The following is a 20,294-nucleotide window of genomic DNA, read 5'->3' on the forward strand; positions in this document are numbered from 1 at the left end:
ATGGAAGCCGGAATTCTGGGCAGCAGCAAGAGGGCTGCCCTACCTCACCCCTCATGGCCCATACTGAGGGTGACATAAAGAACCGATAGCTTCAAGTTTGTACAGTCAGAAGTATCACTGTCTTACAGGAAGAAACCCTCAAGAGATTAGAATTTCGAGCCAAGAGGAGAGCACTATCTGTTTAAACCACTGTCAGATTGCAGGCAAAAACCTACCTTTCTTAATCATCTTCCCTTCAGGAATGACAGGGAATGGGGCTACTTTGGGCCTCTCCATCGTGTTTGATCCTGTGATGGAACACAACATGATGGTGCAGCATTTAGAGGAAAACAGCTCCATCTAAATGTAAGTTCACTCAAACAAGAAGAAAAAGACAAATATTTTCCTTACCACAGTCCTGTATGAGCTTCTGCCAAGCCAACGTTGATCTTTGCCTTTTTGCTTTGTTGCCATACGGATCTACAGAGAAAGGAGTGGAAGAGGAAAGTGTTGCATTTCTCTTTAATGAAGACCTAAAGGAACTTTCTAGTGGCAACAAGTTGTAGTAGGAATTATTTAAAGGAAAATACTGCAGGCATGGCAGCACTAACAGACCATGCCAGTGTTACCCAAGAGTAATTCTGGTATTTTCACTGAAAAAGGGAATAAACTGACTGCTGTAACTTTTAAAACCCAAAACTCTACTTTGCTGAAGCAGTGCTGTACATTTTTTATCAACTAAGCCACTACCACGAGTCCTGCATTGCTCATGGCTGTTCAGAAGCTCATCTCACTGGAACCATACCCTTTTCATCTGGCAGGTATCTGAAATCCATGGGTTCACTGACTTCCTGGTCAGAGGGCCTCCGCAGCTGCATCTTCACCGTGACGGGCTCAGTGATGTCTCTGAGGAACGGCGGCGTCCTGAACACGATTGCGACTTGGCGGTGAACGTCGGCTTGGGAGAAGGAACCTTTGGCCTCCCAGTTGTCCAGGACAAACCTGACTTCTATGTCATCTAGGCCATGAGAAACAGAAGGTTCTTGTTAAGCTGGAAAACTGAAAACTTGCAGCAGAAAAAAAGGGAGCAAAGTGAGGAGCCTGAGTCAGAACTCAGATGCAAAGTAAATGGCTCAACTTTAAAGGCACAAGAGGTGCTGAGATCCCAGGAACCTGAAAGCTGTTCCACCCAGCTACAAAACCAAACCGCTCTGAGGTGTGTGCTGAAGGGTTTCAGCCCCCCAGCAGGAAAATGGTCATGGAATGTATCCATTTGGAAAAAAGGGAGAGAAAAAACCTAGTCCAGGTTACCTTTCTGAACTTTGTCACACAGCAGAAATATTTCATCTCCTCCTTTCACGCTTCCACAGTTCTTGTTCACACGACAAATTCTCAATTCTGCAGTGTTGGGAGCTCCTGGAAGCAAACAGGGAAATTTAATGAGATGGAATTACTGTCGCTTTGTCACTGTTAGACAGGAGGTGCTGGGAGTTCAGGCGTATGAAGGGAAGGCAACAGCTGGAGGAGTGTGACACCCTGAAATCCACAAAAAGCAAGTCACTCCAAACAGAAAATTCAGTAGCAGGGTCTGATATTCCATGATGCTACAGCGTATCTCCAAACACAAGACACCAGCACTGCTGTGCCACCCAATCCCTAACTATTGTAGAGCAGTCTCAGATACTTCCCCCACTGATGTGGTTGTGCTCAGCCCCACTGCCCTTCAAGCTGCAGAACTCAAAGCAGTTCTGTGAGTGACTGATTACCTGGTACAGTCACACTTCTCAGGAAAGAGCTGGGCTAGCAAGTCAGGAGAATTCCCCTCTCTGAGGGTCTGGCACAGAGGTCCTTGGCCATCCAGCCTCTCCTCTGTTCCCCTCTGCAGGCGTCCAACAGCAGCTTTAGGACCATAATTTCACATCTTCACTGAGGGCAGCAGGCTTCACCCCAAATCACTCAAATTTTAAACTCCAGACTGTGGCTGTACGTGAACAGCCCTCAGGATAGCTGTGGATGGAGAGCTGCCTCTCACTGTGAATTAGCTGCCACTGAAGGCTGCACATTGCATTCCAAACATTCTCATGGCTATGGGCAACTCTGTGGCTATGGAGCCACACTCTGCTTGGTGATGTTTGGCTCTGCTCTGGAGCAGCAGTTCCAAACACACTTAAAATGTCTGGAACGATCCAGATGGTGCTGCTTTGACGCCATGAAACTGATCCTCCATGAGGCTCCACCATCACCACAGGCTTCCCATTTGAGACACAGAGAAGAAATACAAAAAACAAAGCTCATGGTTTGAGGCTCAACCTCAAAAAAAAAAAAAAAAAATCCAACAAAAAACCAAACTAAACAAATCTGCTTTAGACTCTCAGTTTGAATCAATTCCTACCCAAGTACAGCTACAGCCCAATACAGACTACACCTAGAGCCGAGTTCCTGATAACCTCTCACCAGTCCCCAATTACATAGTTACCATCTGCAGTTATTACTGTCGTTGTAAGTGGGAGCTACGGCCTCATGTACTACATGACACACACCACTTCATTTGCTGAATGAATCAGAAACCTTCAAGGGAGGGAAAACCAAACAAACCCAGAAACAGCACAGGGCCATGTGATTGACGGCGTCACGGTGCGCTTTTCGCAGGAAGGGTAAATTAAGAATTGTGAGGAAAAGCCTAATTTTACCAATGTTTCACTTCTGTGCGCTTGAATGGCACTCAGTAGCAGAGAATCACAGAGCGATTCGGCTTGGAAGGGACGTTAAAGATCACCATTTCCAACCCCCCTGCCATGGGCAGGGACACCTTCCACTATCACAGGTTGCTCCAAGACCTGTCCAACTTGGCCTTGGACACTTCCAGGGATGGGGCAGCCACAGCTTCTCTGGGCAACCTGGCCTCCCAACCCTCACAGAGAAGAATTTCTTCCTAATATTCAATCTAACCCTTCCCTCTTGTCCATTTGAAGCCATCACCCCCTGTCCTATCACTGCATGCCCTTTTGTGAAAAGTCCCTCTCCAGCTCTCTTGCAGTTCCCTCTAGGTCCTTGTGACAGATTTTTGGGACAGTCTCCTTCACTGGAATCTGTTGTTTTGTCCTTAGACAAGGAATTCCGAAGGGAAATCGACACACACAAATGCCAGCAGATGTGGATGCACCACTGTGCTGTCAGCAGGAGCGCTGAGCCCGGCACCTGCCTCAGAGGGAAATGCTCTTCATCCCGTCACCACAACTCCTGTCCAATTCCTGTTCCTCACTCCTCTAGACCACATCCCTTTGTCATCCCTGGTGACAAATCCCCAGAGAAATGAGCTCCTCACTGAAAATCACATTGCTTTCAACAAGGGCAGGACAACGTGTTCTACCCAACCCCATTTCTCAGAAATGCTGAGCTGCCGCATCTGACTCTTCCTAAGAGTTTTTGATATGCAACCTGGGAAATTTCTGTTCCAAACCAGTTAGCTTTAGAAGCATCTGGAAACAGAAGGTTCTGAATTTGAGACACTTGCAGCCTCTAATGGGGTTGCCTGTGTGATGTCAATATGATTCTTCTGTCTCACTATCCAAAGCACATGGAGACTACGAGGGATGGGAAAGTGAAGAAAACACTGGATTTGAAGTGTCCAAGCTGGTTTTCACAGTATCTCTTTGCTCCTAATCTGAGCAGATCTGTGAAGGCTCAGACCTCAGAGCCTAGGGTTGCCCAGCCTGCAGTCTCTGTCACCTGAGGGTACAGCCTGGCCATAGGACAATTTCACAGCTCTAACCAGGCTGACACTTGTAAAAGCAGCTTGGATCTGAAACTGAGCAAGGCAGTTATTTACGATTTGTGGTCACAGCTCTGCACGGGTTTATTTACACGGCTGCTACGCTACAGGGAGGGGTTTGGGTGCCTCCAGTGCTGCCCACAGACACCCCCAGCACCCGCCCCTACTTCCCCCACCGCGCTCAGCCCCGGCCTCTCGCGGCTCCGCTGGGACTGACGTCAGCCCACGGGACGAGTAATCATGATTTGGCACATTTCTAAATGGCATCTGAGGCAGAGCTGCAAATCTGTACATCAGTTTTTATCTTGGCCCTGATTATTTCAGTGCAAGGGTTCTCAGTAACACAACGCTCACAGTTCCAGCTTCTAGATCATTCTAGAGGAGACTCTATAACAGAGCCATCTGAGTTCATACTCAACATATTCACAATGGTTATGCCCACATCAACACAACTTTGACAACTCTAGGAAATGCAGATGTCATTTTATTCAGTACTTTTTGCTAAAATGAGGACGTCAAATATTTAGCATGGAAACATTCATGGTGCAGAAATGAAAAACACTGAGAGAAAGTGTTCCAAGATTAAGAATTCTTTTGCTACTCTGCTCCCAGAGAGGAGTCCAGCACACACTGGGGGCAAAAATCCTCAGCTATGCCCTATGAGTGTCCAGTTTTGTTGAATGTGCCAAGAAGGGGTGTCATGTACTTCTGCACCCTCCTGGAGCGTGACCAAGGACTCCTCCATTACCCACCTGTACAGTGAAACAGCCACCAACCAGGACACCAAAGGCCTTAAGACAGTTTTCCACTGGGATAAATCTCTCTTGCAAGTCCCATTCCAGAGCCCTCACAAGCCAAAGGCAAGACTCCTCAAGAGAACAAACAGGCTCCAGAGGACTCCCCTGGAAAACAGATCAGCCTTGAGGCAGCCATCCATCTCACTACTATCACTTGGCATGTCAGGCATGGGCCTTTCCTTGCAATCACCGCTGCTGTGTGTGAACAAGGGCTGGAAAAACCTGAGTGTGAGTCCATGAATGCCATGAACAATCCTCACTCTGGTTGGCCAGCCCTGGGATCATGTTTGAATGTGTGCTCACTGTGACCTGCCATGTGACAGTCATGCACCTGGCAATCCCAAGCTACAGGAGCGACCCAGAACTGGCACAGACCTCAGAAAGTTGGCATTTCTCATCCCAAGCTAAAGAGAAAAACAAAAGGGAAAAGAAAGAAAAGACATTTGGCTGAGCTGGCACTCACTGTTGTCATAGATGGGGTTGGAAATCAGAGGAGGAAGGGCTATCGTGTAGTTGCCGTGCTCGTCAGGAAGGAAAGCTTGGAAGCAGAGTCGGACGACGTTGAGGTCGTACTCGTCGATGTTGTGCAGCTGCTCCTCAGGCACTGAAGGACAGACAACACTGAGGGTCAGTCACAGAACCAGCACGAATTCTTTACCATAACTGGGGATGAATCCTCACCAGTAAGAGTGATGGTGCTGCCCAGACACACGTGCCTGTGGCCCCTGGCAGCTGGACAGGGGCTGCATGAATTACTCCCTTGTTCACAAAATATTATACGGAAGCCTTGAATGCTTTCCCTGCACCCAACAAGGTTCAACTGTCTGAGTTCTCCAGCTGTTTTTTGTGTCTGGGTTCCTCACCTTGCCTTCCACAACAGTTTCAACTACCTACAGTGTAAAAGTCAATTTTTATTCTTCTTTGTGTGTGAAAAAATTTACAAAATTAATGTTGTTGCCCAAGAGAAATATTTTGATACACAGGGATCCTAGGATCTCATTACAGATTTTATGCAGTGCTGAGAGACTTTGGCAATGTGGTATCATAATTTTCCTCTAGAAACTGAGATGGAAAAAGAGTCAGAAGGCAGTTCCTGGGGCAAAACTGAAGCTGAAACAACAGAAACCACCTCTCCACCCCATCACCACCAGTGTCACAGCTGTACCTTTCAGAGGAGGGATTAGGGGAGCCATTAGGATACAGATTTGTAACACAAGAAGGAAAGCCTTGCTGGAAAGGATCCATTTCCTTGCATATTCCTCCCAGCATAAAACCCAGCAACTCATAACCCAAACTCAGCATTTCAATTTTGTTCACTCCTTATTTTAATTACAAGACACAGGGCCTGGGGTATCATTACTGACCATTTCACGTATTCCCAGCTTAATGGACAATTCCGGGAAGAGCAGCCCCCTCTGAATTTGACTTTCCTTTAAGGTGTGACACTAAACCATTATGTTGACATTCAATGCTAGTAAAAACAGGAAACTGGCTTAATTTCACTTAAGTAGAAGTACTGATAATTAAAATCATTGCAAGTGTTTCTGTTTCCCCAAACCCCTCCAAGCAGCAGTTCAGCTGTTTCACACTCCTCACAGTTACCCAAAGCCAACATGTGCCGAGTCACCAGATCACCAGCTCTACATTCTCCTCCCCTCCCTGTCAAAGGGCTCCTGCAAGAACAGAAGGTTAAACGTGGCTGTGATAAGTCTGGGGACCACACTGTACTGATTAGATTGCCTGCTCTGACCTTTAGCATTTACCACTGGCTCAGGTCTCCACCCTGCCACGAGTGGGATTCCACAATGCCCACTTGAGTGACTTCTTCCTTTTATCTTTTGATAGTGTGAAATAGTAAGTGTGATGAGCTCAGAATACTTTCCACTGGTCTCTACTGCAAAGGGAAATCAAGTCACCTTTCCCCTTTACAAGCCTGTGATCTGCAATGTTTCAAGGCAAATATGGTAGCGAGTACAAAACTAAGCCAAAACTGTGTGAGCTTCAGAAGTGGTGAGGCCCAGGGCAGTTCTGCCCGTGAGCACTTTGCAGGTTGGTGCTGACTGTGTCACCAGATACACAAAGTTTTATGCTTTAATGCACTTCATTAGTTCACCTGCTAACCTGAAACAGGGTCTTTAGGAAACAGGTTTGGAACAGACAGCTCCTCAGCCTGACTTGGATTTGGCTGACTCTGCAGCCCAGCTGCCTCTTGGTACAGCCTGATTCAGAGAACACAGAATGAAAAGTGCATTTTCCAAAGTGCACCTTGCAGGAGGGCTATCAAGAGAGCAGCTCTAATCCATGACCTGACAACACGGCCAGCTCCCAAGGACACCCTGACATCGGGGTTTCTGTTCCTGTGCTGTGCTAGCCATTGGCAACCATGTGGATCCTTCCAGAGACCCAACGGGTGGTCAAACATCAAACCTCTTCACAATTAAACTAAGCATAGAGATTCAATACCTTTGCCTGAGTAAGCTGTGGATGGAAGCTGAGCATGAAATCTGTATCTGGCTTCTGATCAAATGCCCTGAATCAAAAGTGAGGGCTTTGTGGTTGTGCAATTAAGTCCCTCTCTCACGCTAAAGGTGCCTCAGTCCCCCTCTGTGCTTTCCGCAGGGAAATGTGTCTCTTCCTCAGAAGCATGTAACAGCAGACTAAAGCCTAAGAGTACTACATAAAAGCAAAAATACACTAGATATGGAGAAAATTAGCAATGTTAATGTTCAAATGACATCATTTCCTATGCTACAAACTTGCGCAAATTCCCAATAAATCTGTTTAACACCTGACACAGAAGTGGTGTGCCAAGAGTGGCAAGGGACAGAAACACTTCGTACAGCTCATTCTATTGCAGCAAAACCACTGCTCCTGATTTGCATGTTTTTATAAACGATTTCATAGAATTTTAAAAAACCTGTAGTTTGAAAGAGGAAGTGTTCAGTCAAGAGTGATTCCTCTTGGGCTATTTTTAACCAGACAAGAAGAACATAACAGTGCAAAAAAAGGAGAACAAGCCAGCTGCAACTCCATCTTGTGATGACACACTTTAAAAAAGAGAGAGACCAGATTCCATGTGCATATGAAGAAGCACACAGCTTTCACCAATTTCAAAACAAGACAATCATCCAAACTAAACAAAATGTTATTTTTAACAAACATCTAATTCTGCTCCCTCTGAAGTCAATTTGAGAGCAGCCACTAACTTGGAATGGATGCTGGCTTACACCCTGGGAATATTAAAAGCAAACAAAGCCGAGGCAGACAAACACCCTGAGTAATGCCTGGAGTGCGGCCGGATGGAGGATGGTCATGTCATTCCGTGTTATTCCACCAACTTCTGTGCAGAAAGACAACAGACGGGGTTAAACCTGACAAACCTGAAGTTATTAAAGTTAGGAAACGCTGTCGAAGATTTTGGGAACGCTATGTACTGGAGAGGAGGAGCAGCCACTCCATCAAGCCCTGCAAGCTCCACACAAGCAGGACTGAAACCAGGGGAATCGCACGTGTGAAGTAAAGACGTCGCCCAATGTGGCACCTTGAGGGCACAGGTGTGGTGAAAAAAGGCTCCAACACTACACACGAACCAAAAAAAAAAAACAAAAAGGGAAGAAGTTCTCTGGTTTTGGCAAGGGTTCAACTTCCTCTTCTGACTGCTGCTCACTGTGTGGTACCACACCTTAGAGTCTTCATGTGGATCTAGGCAAAAGAGCTGGAACCCAACCAAAAGCCTGGGTATGATCCTGTGATGGCCCAGCCTAATCACAAAGAGTAGCCTAAACCTGGCAGAAATTCTTTAACTGTAGTTATGTCTGCACACAGGAACATATGAAGGACTACTTGTAAGCTTTAAGAAATAACTCGCAGAAATTAAAATAATAGTTAAAAAAATAACTAAATTTTTAAGGTCAATGTGGAATACGATGCCAAAAAAGTCCATAAAAATACCAGCAGCCCCAAGGTAAAAGAAATCCAACCCTGCTCACCAAGGTTCTGGCTAGAGGGTTGCAAAAGGAGTACCTGGAGTTACAGTCAAACCTGGGAAGGATTTGCTGTTCATCTGGAAAGGCACTACAAGAAGAGTAAATAATTTCATTATAGATCTGTTTACAACTCTTCTGAACAAAATGATGGTTCCTCAACTTTACCAAATAATTATCTTGGAAATAATTCCCTAATCAATTGTCTGCTAATGTGGGAAGAGACCAATACAGGCCCAGTGTGGGCAAAAACACCCCACATGAGCTAAATTATGAACTCCTTCCAACCTGAGCTGACTGATCCAGGCAGCTCCCAGGCATTAAGTTTGGGTTGTCCCTGTCTCCAAGATTTTGTCTCTAAAATCCAGAGATCCCCCACTACGATTCCACTGAATTCCACTAAGAGCCAGCTGGATTTGCTTCTGTAACACAAAATTGGAGACTTTCTGGGTTCAACACACCAACGTGCAAGTCCAAGTTCGGACACAAAATTAGAGATGCTGGTAATGTCAGGCCTCCTGTTTATTAATTTCTAATTATAGTTTTATAGGGGGTTTAGTATTTCAACAGCTTTCAACATCCAGCAAGGCCAATAAAATGCCATTTATATGATTAAATTAATGGGGGATTAAGGGCTCTGATGTTCACTTATAAGGTGATGCTTCAGGGAAAGTGAAAGTTTATTTTGAACACCGAAGAGAAATGATCAAGGGTTTGGTTTATTGACTGATAATGTGACACCTATCAAACAGCAGATCCCTCATATAGAGCCCGTCACCCAGCTAATGATGTCAGCCTTCTGGAGTGGGCAGAGCTGGAGGCATCTCAGCTTAACCTGCTTGGAAACTTCCAGGGCAAACAGTGTGGTATGACACAGTCAGAGAGGGGGCTCTGTGGAGAGCACAGCTCACCCTGCAAAGGGACATCCTGTGACCTTCCCCTGTCAGTGAGGGGCTGCAGGGGCACATGAGCCGCATGAGATGTCAAAGAGAATGACCTTCCACAAGTTAAAACACCCCAGAGATCACACATCATTAATAATCATCACACATCACTCCCCACATGTGTGGGGAACACACATCATTAATAATCATCATGGGTTGTTTCTCTCTTACGCAGATGAGGGTTTTTAATTTAGGGATATGCTGGGAGCTCAGTTTCATTTAAGGGATGACACAGAGGTGGTTTGCCTCCAGGGTTTTGCTCTTGGAGTACAAAGATACCCCCCTTGGCCCTGATACCAACTGGGCAGTCTAACTCGGTCCATGCCAGAAGTTTTGCTGCAAAAGGTGGCTCTGCCCAACCTTTCCAGCACTGCTCAGGCTGGCTTAGCTCTCATGTGGTGAATCAGATCAAGGAACTGGTCTGGCTCAGAACTATCTTGCCAGAAGGGAAGATGAAAAGGCTTGCGTTCAGCCAGCTGGTTCCCACGACAGGCAGCCCTGGCGCAAGGGAATTGGTGGAAGGAAAGCTTCTTCCAGAGCTGGTGCTGATTTACACCAGGTTACACCAGGCACGGAAATGGGCTGCAAGTCAAAGGTCCCTTTTGGTGCCCAGGAGGTCCATTTCACATCCAGCTTATCCCCACAGCCTGCGTCCCTGCTGCAGCCACAGCTGTGCTGGTGTAGCCTTTTTACTAACACTTCTCGAGAAGTAGGATCATGGAATGGTCTGGGCTGGAAAGGACCTTAAAGATCATCCAGATCCAACCCCTTGCCATGGGCAGGGGCACCATCCACTACTCCAGTGTGCTCCAAGCCCTGTCCAGCCTGGCCTTGAACACTTCCAGGGATGGGGCAGCCACAGCTTCTCTGGGCAACCTGTGCCAGGGCTGCACCACCATTAAAAATTTCCTTTGTTTATCCAACCTAATTTTCTTTCTGTTTGAACCCAATACTCCTTGTCCTATCACTGCAATTCCTGATGAAGAGTCCTGGTGAAGCTGGGAACAAGGAGAGGGAAGGACTGTGGCAGCACACTCTGTTCCTCCTCCTGATACACCCACACCTGTTTTCTTACACTGAGATCCACAAAAAGGTAATTTTCAATCAATTCTGCAGAAAAAGAGAAACTTTTATGTGTACCTTGAAACAGAACGTGCATCAGCAACACCCATTTTTCAAAAAGCAAAAACTCAGGGAGTTGATGAGTGCGAACAACTAAAATTTAGATGCCATTCTACAGTCAGTAAACACCCAAAATTCTATGGATACATTTCCATGGTTTACAGAAGAAAGAAATGCAGGGGAGGCGAATGGCCTGGCCAAGGGAAGAGCTGGAAATACAAATCAAAACTTTCAAAACTCAGCATTTGTTTTGTCTAGACAATGTTTCTCTGGCTTCTTTTCCTGTTTTAAGTTCAGTGTGAAAAAGGTATAGTTGGAACAGATTTAAATGAGTGTATCCATCAGCTTCTGTACATTCCCAATACCTTTGTTTAGCAGTTTCTGTTTCTATCATAAAAAAAACCAAAGAAATCAGCATTTTTGTCCTGCTACTTGGTAACTTTTCCTTTTTAAACAATTTGAAAGGGGGCTGTCCTTTATATTAACATACATATTTTGGAATAAGCAGAAAAGAGCATTTGCATGAGAACAGAAGAACCAAAGGGCTTTCCAGAGCTAAGTGCTGAAGTCATGCCACGATCAGGACATGCAGCTTCCCTCGAGCGGGTTAGCTCTGTGCCTCTTCAAAAGCTGGTGACTTACTATTAAGATTTTACACTTCAGGATTTAACTGGTTTTGAACTGGATTGCACAACTGTTTCAATACAAGAAAAAAAGCTAAAAGTTTCTTGCACTATCCAAGGAGATCATTACAATGGACACCTTCAACCCATTCCCATCCCAAGAATTCTTGCCAAGAGCGGCTCATGTAATCCACGGCTCCGTAAAATTCCCATGGAGCCGGTGCAGGTGGAGAGGGGGATCGTGGGGATGCCACAGGAGAGTGGCGTCAGAGGAGAGGAGGGTTCTCATGGAAGCTGTGCTGGAGGAAGCTGCGGAGAGGGCACTGTGTGGGCAGGATGCAAGCACAGTGGGGGCGTCACGGCACAGACGGTGACGAGCGCGGAGCCGCCGCGGGGTCAGCTGCTCGCGGGCGGAAAGGGGAAACGGCAAAGGAAACACTGCGGAGGCACACGCAGACGTGTTTAGGTGTGGGGTGCAGGGGAGAGCCTAAAAATGAACTGCACGCTTGTAAGCACAGGCATTTGCAAAGGAGCAGGAAGCTTAAGCCTGTGGCAAGCTCCAGGGAAAGTCAGGTTATCCCCTCTGATAAAAACTGCCTGGAATTTGACAATTCTATGGGGTTCTCACTCCAAGTCTGGGGTTTTCATACTCTCATGCATCTGGCTAGAAAAAGGTCAGTCCTCTGTAACACTGCACTGAGTACAGTTTTTCCCTCATTTAAAGAAAACACTTAGGGCTTTTCCTCATTGACAATTAACTCGAGTTGTTATTAACTCAATTGTTGTCTCTATGTCAAGTCACACCCACCCACAAAAGTTCTTAACTGAAAACTGGCTCTTCTTTTAATTTGAGTTGGCTATACATCAGACAGTGCATGGGAAGACAAGGATATGGCACAACTCAACAGCTCCTAAAAGAAAACAAACACCATAGAAAGCAGACATGGACCAGCTCCACTGGAGGAGTAACTCTGTTCCTTCGATGCTGTGCTATTTGTATCATCATCACCATCACCATGCCAAGGAGTCCTAGTTACATGTTAGGCTGACACCGTGCCCCAATTCCCTGGAGTGCTCAGAGATGAGAGACAAAAGGGATTTCTAGAATTCTTGAGATTGTTAAGAGGACAAAAATATATGGGATGTGCTTTGGGAACACAACAGATCACAAACATGGTATGGAAATAGCAATTCCCTCTCTCTCAAACAAGGCTTGCACAAGAGGAGCAACCTGATTGCAAGTCATCCATCCTAGAGAATGCACACAGTTCCTACAGCCTGTGCTGAACTTCACAGGGGATAAATGCTGCCAGCCAACACTGGGAATTCACAGGGAGGCAGCCTTATGCAGGCACACTTTGCAGAATGACTCTGATGCAGACACCTCCAGCTGGGCACATGGCAGTGATCTGCAAACAAACTTCAATCACCCAGGGATTCCGAGGTAGGCATCAATTGTTTAGGGTCAATACTGAACTTCTCTTCCCCAAAAGGAGGCTCAGGACAGGGAATGTTTGTTCCAGAAGCAAGTGGGAAAGAAGAAGAAAAGCCAACCAACACACAAGCACCCTGAGGGCCCGTTTTCCATGAAGTTTCTTTGATGATGTCATACAAGAAATGAGTAACACCAACTTGCGACCTGCTTAGAGGATGCACAGCTCCGGAATGTCTCTAAACAGGGAAGCCAGATGCCTTTCTGAAGACACAGAGGTAAAGCACACTGCAGGATGGATTCAGCACAGCCTGCACAATCCTGGAAAATGTACCAACACTCCTCTGACCTTAAAGAACAAACTCAATCCATACATAAAACTTTCAACCTTATCAAGCAGCAAACACTGTAGTGACTGATGCTCACAAAACCCGGTTCTGATCAACTAAATAAACACATAAAAATATTCCTGTCACTAATCCTCTTTTATTAGACCTTAGTCCCAAGCCTTTCTAGGCTCTGCTCAGCGTGGGACTGCCCTGGAGGCCATTCCCAAGTGGCTGTGCTTTGTGCTGACATGTTAACACGCGCCGAAGGGCAATGACGCAGCTGGGGATTGCCAGTGGCCCCTTCTCAGCACAGCCCCTGCCCAGAGCAGGCTGCTGTCCTGTGTGTCACCCAGGCAGGCTCTCCCCTGCTGCCAGGGCAGCAATGTGGCCTCCATCACTGCTGGACTGGTGGAAAGCAGCCCAGGATCTGCCTGGATGCTACCAAGCACAAGCAAGCACAATCACCGAAAATTAATTAGTGAAAGTGGAGTTAAGTGCCAACAACTGTAAAAACCTACATCCTTCTAAAGAAAAGTTCCCCTTTTATTGTTTGAAATCAAGGTAGAGCTGGCTGAGTCAAGGCAACATAATTCAAACCCTTAAAGTGTTTAAATTGTGCTCTTGTCAAAATACTGCGTGCATACATTATCATAACTAGGATAATTGTTCAGATGGATCATTAGGGCCATCAACCTGACTCCAAACAGTTGCTCTAAAATTAAGAAAAATATCTAAGACATTCCTTATTCTTTGATAAATTCAACATCCTTCTTTTTGTCCCAATTCAGGGACATGTATTTTCAAGCCAGCCAAAAATCCAGCTCTTAACTAACTCTTCTTAAAGGATCTTACCTGAATATAACAAGAATTCTGTGTCTGGAGAATCTCCAAGCTCCTGCCACACTTAGGGAAATACACGACTACACTGACACTGCTTAGCTAATAATTTGGGGGTATTTATGCTTTTCATCTAATTCCTTCCACGTTGTGCCTGCATTCTGGTCCCACTCCAGCTGGCCCAAAAGTTTGCAGTGTACTCCCCACCCCCTCCTTGCAAAGAACTTGGCAGTTCAATTGATGTGAGGGGAGTTGGTTTAGCAAGTTGATCTGAAGGGAAACCACTCTCCATTTTTTTTTTTCAAGTTGGTTTTCCATTGGAGCAACTCACTGCGAGGCTACACAGCCCCTGTGTGTGGAGGTGTGAGGAAAGTGGTGGGAGTGTGTGAGCAGGGATGGAGGGAAGAGCAGGATGACTCCTTCTGAGAGCAGCCCACAGATCAGTCACATCAAACAAAACCTTGTGGGCAAGCCCTCACAGGTGTGGTTCTAGGTCCTGTCTGACCTTGATGAGCCCAACCACAGCATCACAGGATGGTTTGGGGTGGAAGGGACTTGAAAGATCATCTCGTTCCAACCCCTGCCATGGGTAGGGACACCTCCCACCAGAGCAGGCTGCTCCAAGCCCTGTCCAACTCAGCCTTGACATTGCAATCCTGCTGTGGATTTCTGAGCTTCCATGCTGTGAAATCAAGTGAGGGGCAGTTCCCAGGGGGCTATTAGACCCCTGACCTGGTCACAAAAACACAGCAAGAGAAGAGATGAGAAAGTGGAAAGTGAGATTTGTATTGGCTTAAGTTGTTGCAGAGTTAGGCTAATTCAGTCTTTTACTTTCATTGCTGCCAAAACTGGGGAAATCCAACTCCCAAGACACTTGTAGAAGTTTCCAGGAAAGGTTTCCGCTGCTATCCCATTCCCTCTGTCCAAGCAGCAACTCAGACTGCTGCTGGGAATTACAAAAACTCAATATATATAAAAAAAAGGGCAATTATCCAAATAGATTCATCACGTGATAACTGGGAAGAAAGACAGGGAGGGCCACAGAAGGGGTAGACTGTTTCTCAGAAAGAGGTTTTTTGGAAAAAAAAATAGAGCTCCAACACAAAAGCAAAGGCAAGACAGGACAAAAAAACCCCATCACCCTGCCAAGAGAACCAGCTGATTTCCACTCACCATTGAAAGGGTTAATTTTCTTCGAGATTCGTAAAGAAATGGATTCCTTCAGGTCTTTCTTCTTCACACACTGAATGCCCAAGTTCTGAAAACTGAAGCACATGTGGCAAGATTTCAGCAACTAATAACATCTTCAGTGTCAACTATTAAATAAAATATTCATTTTAATTAGTGTGATAACATCCAGTGTAAGAAATGAAAAAAAGCTTCTTTTGAGAAGGGTGTACAAGACCTGAAGAGCAGAGATTCTGTTTTTCCTGAAGTAAGGGCAGACACAGAAGCAAAAAAAACCCTAAAATAAAATCCTAAATCATTTATATTATTAAGAACATATATTTTGTATTAAAAATTATTACTCTGCAGTAAACCTACAGTGATTAATAAGTTAAGATACTCAGTCTTGGGTGATTTATAGTGACTGTCATTTTTGTAATCAATAAAACTGGCAATTTGCATTAGTTAAAGGATTTGCTCTCCTGCTCTTATCAGGAAATGTAAATCTAAAACACTATTATAAAGTTGTTTTTTAACAGGTCAAAACAGGTTTTTAAATCTCATATAGTTATGGAAAAGTTCTGAAGAGTTGCAGCTCCTCCTGATTTGCATAAAAGTGCAGGTCACCCTGATGCAGGGGGTGGGGGGAGTCCCAGGCAGGCTGACTCTTTCCCACATGGAAAAACCATGACATCATCAAAGCTGACTGGATGTAAAGCAGGAAGTAAAAAAAAAAAAAAAAAAAAAAAAAAAAAAAAAAATCAAAAAAAATCTGTGTTTCATGATGTTACAATAAGCTCTGAAGATGGGTTGTGTCAGCAGGCATCTTTCTCCAGAAGTCCCAGCCATTTCCCTTCCTCTGAAACTCCACAAACCTTCTTTGCTTTAGCAAAAGAGCATCTCACTGTACCTAAAGAATTCCTTGTTCCTGCCAAAAGTGCTGGTACACTTCTGAACAAGACTATCCTAGCATGATATTAATTTCCCTAACCTCCCTTGCCTGCACCCAACATGCTCTGTTCAGTGGTTCCCAAATCCTCTGCCATCAGGCACCATTTCCAGAACCTCCGCTCACTAGAGAGAGGCAGAGGCTCCCTTTGCAAACTGAACATGACATGACTTAGGGGGAAAAAAAGAACACAGCAGCATCTCATAATTCACTAAAGCACTTTGCCTTCTCATCGTGGCTACTGACATTCAGATTGGGACTGTACCTTGATAAGCAATCCTATTTCCACCTGCTCCTGGAGAAAGTACTTTCTTTAGGGCTTGATCACAGCACACATTATTTGTCCCCCCCTTCAGAATACCCACTGTATTCCATCAATTGTTTGAAGCACACTTCAAAGTCCACAAACAGGGGCGGTTCCTTATTATACCCCCAAACGAAGCCTCTCGTGGACAGGAGGCTTTTCAGCAGCCTGAGATTCTCAGATTATCAAAGTTTTCTAAGTCTGTGCTGTCACAGTGAAAGTGTGTGTTTAACCATGCCCAAGTGGAGGCTGGGTCAGAGGAGGAACTGCCAAGAGCCCCAGCAGGGCTGTGGGGTTTCACATCGATGGGCGCTGACAGGAAGCGAGTGAGATAACGAGAAGAGAGAGGGAGAAGTAGGAAGAGAGAAAAAATGAAAAACATCCAAAAAACTATGATATCATCCTCGTAGAGAGAGGAAACTAGGAAGTAAAAATCTGAGTACATAGGCAGCCCCAAAAGCTCTGATTTTCATACTCTTGCCTTGATGTCTCGGCCAGGGAGGGCTCTGATCAAGTTTGGGCAGCAGTGCAAAGATCATTATACCACAGGCAGAACAAAACGTTTGGGAACTTTAAAACATGGGGAACTTTGAACAGCAGAAAGCAGAGTAATTACTCACAGCAGCACAAAATCTATGATTAATAATTCTACTTCTACTGAGGAAACAAGAATCGGATTTTTGCTCAATTTGGGATGCTCAGCAAGAGTAAAGAGCCAGAAACACTACTGACAGAGGACATCTCCTGCTCATAGCACTGGATGAGGCTTTTCTCCAACACGAACTCGAAGAGAAGAATGTGAAGATTGAGTCACCAGCCACAAAAAGGAAAATGACTTTAAACATCCAGATCCAATTACGGATCATACTGTTCTTTCATCTTAAAGCAACCAATGATTTGTTAAAAAAAAAATGAGTGTACCGATGCTGGAAACATTTCAAAGGGAATGTGTCGAGCCTCCTCCCATCAGGATCTCCAATGTCAAACACAAAGCACACAGTTTCACATTATCAATAAAATGAAAGCAGCCCACTTGCTATTCTGTAGGAAACTGAGAGGCTCATATCCTAAAAATATTGAGAGGATTTCAGGGATGGAGCAAACAAGCACCAGTGCCTGAAGTGAAACAGAGGCATGGCATAATGCCAAAGGACAGGATTTGATGCAAACATATAATGGAGATGAAATCACAATCTGCAAATAAATATTTGCAGAGCATCCCAGTGTTTCTTGGCGCGACATCCCGTAATGGCCTCTCTTATAGGGTCGTCTTGAGCCTCCACACTGAACCTTGTGCAACCAAATGCCAAGAGGAGAAACGATCGTCAGTGTCTTCCTGCACTCAGTGATGGGAACACAGGACCAGAAAAGGTGTTAAGCAATCGGGCTTTTCTGCTTCTGATCAGCAGGCACAGAGCTGAGGGGAGGAAGTGGGATGGGCCAGAACAGCAGACTTCCTTTGACCTTGGCTGAGGAAGCTCAGTCTGAGAAGACAAAGGGGAAGCTGGTGAACGGATGGTCAGAAGAAGGTGCAAGGTCCTGTTAGAGTTTAGGATTTTTGCAAGTCAGCGTGCCCCATGCCACCGGAACACAGTGTAGCACATCCGTGATCCCTTGAGCCTGGGCTGGATGCTGAACCAGCATCTCCACTGTTTATTTCACCATCAGGCAATCACCACCTTCAAAAACAGATGTGTCTTCAGCTCTCTCCTTTAATAGTGTCCTACTGACTAAACCCACGTAAACATGGAGTAATTTCACCAACACCACCAGAATCCCATTGGCCTGAGAGCTGGGTGTAAGAGCTACTTATACACTGAAATATTACCTGATTTTCTTCCCAGCTCAGCTATGCTTACCCCAAAGCAACAGCCTACTTCCGTATTTCCTACTTTGCAAACTAAGAACCACAAACAGCTTGCCAGTTCTAAATTCCCCTCTCCAGCAATAATCACTCCATGTTTGCTGCAACTTATTCTGCTGTTATTTTATTACACGAGACCTGGCAAACTCAGAGGAAACACCATCAAATACAACTGCATTTGAGATATCCTTAGTAGCACTGAGAAATGTCGTGTGCACATCCTGAGTTTTCCTCACTGCATGCACAAGCAGATCCTTCCCTGTCACACCTACTCTTCAGAGCTGGGCTGGAGCAGAATCTGTATTTTCACGCAAAAAACCCAACCCAAACAACAAGCAACAACAGTGACAGCTACTAACACATTTCTAGATCTGTCACAACCACTGTCTTCTAGATTACATGATACTCAGCCACTACAAACCTTCTCCAGACAGTCCAAATATAATTTTCATGGAAGATGTGAACTTTCCTCATCACCATGAAGTATGAATTCTAATGCTGTTACCCTTTATACTACTCATAATTTTTACACGTAGGAAAGCGTCATATGCTTAACAGTAAGATGTATTAATGAACAAGGCTAAAAAAAGTAAGTGAGAGAAAGGAAAAGAAGGCAGCCATTGGGAGAATGGATAAAGGAAAGAATAGGGTGACAGAAAAGAAAAAGCACAAGTGTAGTATTGAAAAGAGAAGGAAATACTTCCAAGGGAAGTTCCCTGAGACAGATTAGTAAACTACAGCAAAGACAGCATTCTAATTGCTCTTTTAATCATTAATATGAGTTTTAAAACACAAGATTAGCAAATCACTTGCATAATTAATCAAACTCCCAAGCAACACCATTACTCACGACAGGACTCGCCGTTCTGGGCCAAACTCAGCTTCGTAGTAACCATCTCTGCAGTCTTTTCCAACCAGATCATGAGGGTGTGGCTTGTAGGGCTCATTCTTCGTTACCAACGTAGTTCTTATTTTGACTTTTCCAAAATAGTTTAGAATCTACAAAAAAGTGCGGGATATTTTCAAGATTTTAGCTATCAGTCCCCACCTGTTAACAGGAAATAAATGTTATCCTGAAATGCTCTACAGAAGGAACACCAGAGCTTCACAGGTGACCATACAGAAATGCTGCTTGAAGAACAAGTCTACCTCCAAAGATTTTAGGAAAAAACTCATAAAGCCTCAGGGATGAGGATAATACCTGTGCATGGAACACTAAGTTGTGAAAGACGATCTTAACAGATGCAGCACGGGACAATCCCCTCTGAAGCTGTTGGGTTTTTTCCCAACTAATTCTCAGATGTACATTCCAGCTGCGGAGTACCAAATTCTCAAGTTCCTACCAGAGCTTTCACAGCAGTCATCAGCCTAATCCAATGCTCCTTTCTCAGGTGCGTGAAAGCAATCTCAAGCAGATGGCTACCAGTGAAGTCACCGAGAGATTGTAAAAAAAAAACCAAAACAAAACAACAAAACCAAAACCCCCAAAAAACAAACAAAAAACCCCCACAAAAAACAGTTCGGCTTAAATTGTTTGACATATAAAAACTTGAAAGCAAATACATGACTTGCTCAGGCACACATCTGTGCAGAGGTGAGCTCTCGTCCTCCACTTCCACAGTTCCTCCCCTTTCTTTCCTCCTCCTGAGACTCCCAAGGATCCATCACAAACCTTTTTAGTCAACACTTCAAATCTTTAACTTGAACTGTACTTTTTTACCTGTCATCCATCATCTGTTAGCATGAATCTCCAATTTGGCTCTATTCAGTCTTCAACAAGCCACTGTTACTTTTTACCCTTAAAAAAATACTTGCACAGCTTCTTCACTTTCTTCAACCATTACATCATTTCTCCCTCATTTCACACCCAACCCCATGGACATGAAGCCTGATATAGTTGCTTTTGGTTCTCCAGTTCCCCCTTGATGTTCATCTTCATAACCACACCATGAAATTTAATCTCTTCCTGGCCCCTCTCTTCACATTTCCATCTCTAGAGGGGACTCCCCTGGAACATAATCAGCACTAAAGCCTCCCACGGGCTTCAGGGAGGCAGGAATTCACCTAGAAATCACCTGCTATCAGTACAATCAGCTCTGTCATCAATAGTCACCTTTCAAAAGAACAAACTTGGCTAGGCTTGCGTAGTCACATACCCATGTCCCATCTCTCCTTTGGGTTCTGCCTGGCCT

At 45.0% G+C, this 20,294-nt stretch overlaps 1 protein-coding gene across 1 annotated transcript in view; it reads right to left on the reverse strand.

Moving 5' to 3' along the window:
• Nucleotides 1-20,294, reverse strand: part of REL (REL proto-oncogene, NF-kB subunit) — a 29,631-nt gene that overhangs the window by 2,732 nt on the left and 6,605 nt on the right. The window contains exons 3-9 of the mRNA XM_066177879.1: nt 18,953-19,101; nt 14,992-15,083; nt 5,012-5,152; nt 1,291-1,395; nt 785-997; nt 391-459; nt 216-287 (exon numbers count right to left, since the gene is read on the reverse strand). Of these exons, the coding sequence (XP_066033976.1) occupies nt 216-287; nt 391-459; nt 785-997; nt 1,291-1,395; nt 5,012-5,152; nt 14,992-15,083; nt 18,953-19,101 (841 nt within the window). The remainder of the gene's footprint in view (nt 1-215; nt 288-390; nt 460-784; nt 998-1,290; nt 1,396-5,011; nt 5,153-14,991; nt 15,084-18,952; nt 19,102-20,294) is intronic.

Source organism: Chamaea fasciata, unplaced genomic scaffold (genome assembly GCF_029207755.1).
Source record: "Chamaea fasciata isolate MVZ Bird 193981 ecotype frontalis unplaced genomic scaffold, bChaFas1.0.hap1 SCAF_3, whole genome shotgun sequence".
Classification (NCBI taxonomy): Eukaryota; Metazoa; Chordata; class Aves; order Passeriformes; family Sylviidae; genus Chamaea; species Chamaea fasciata.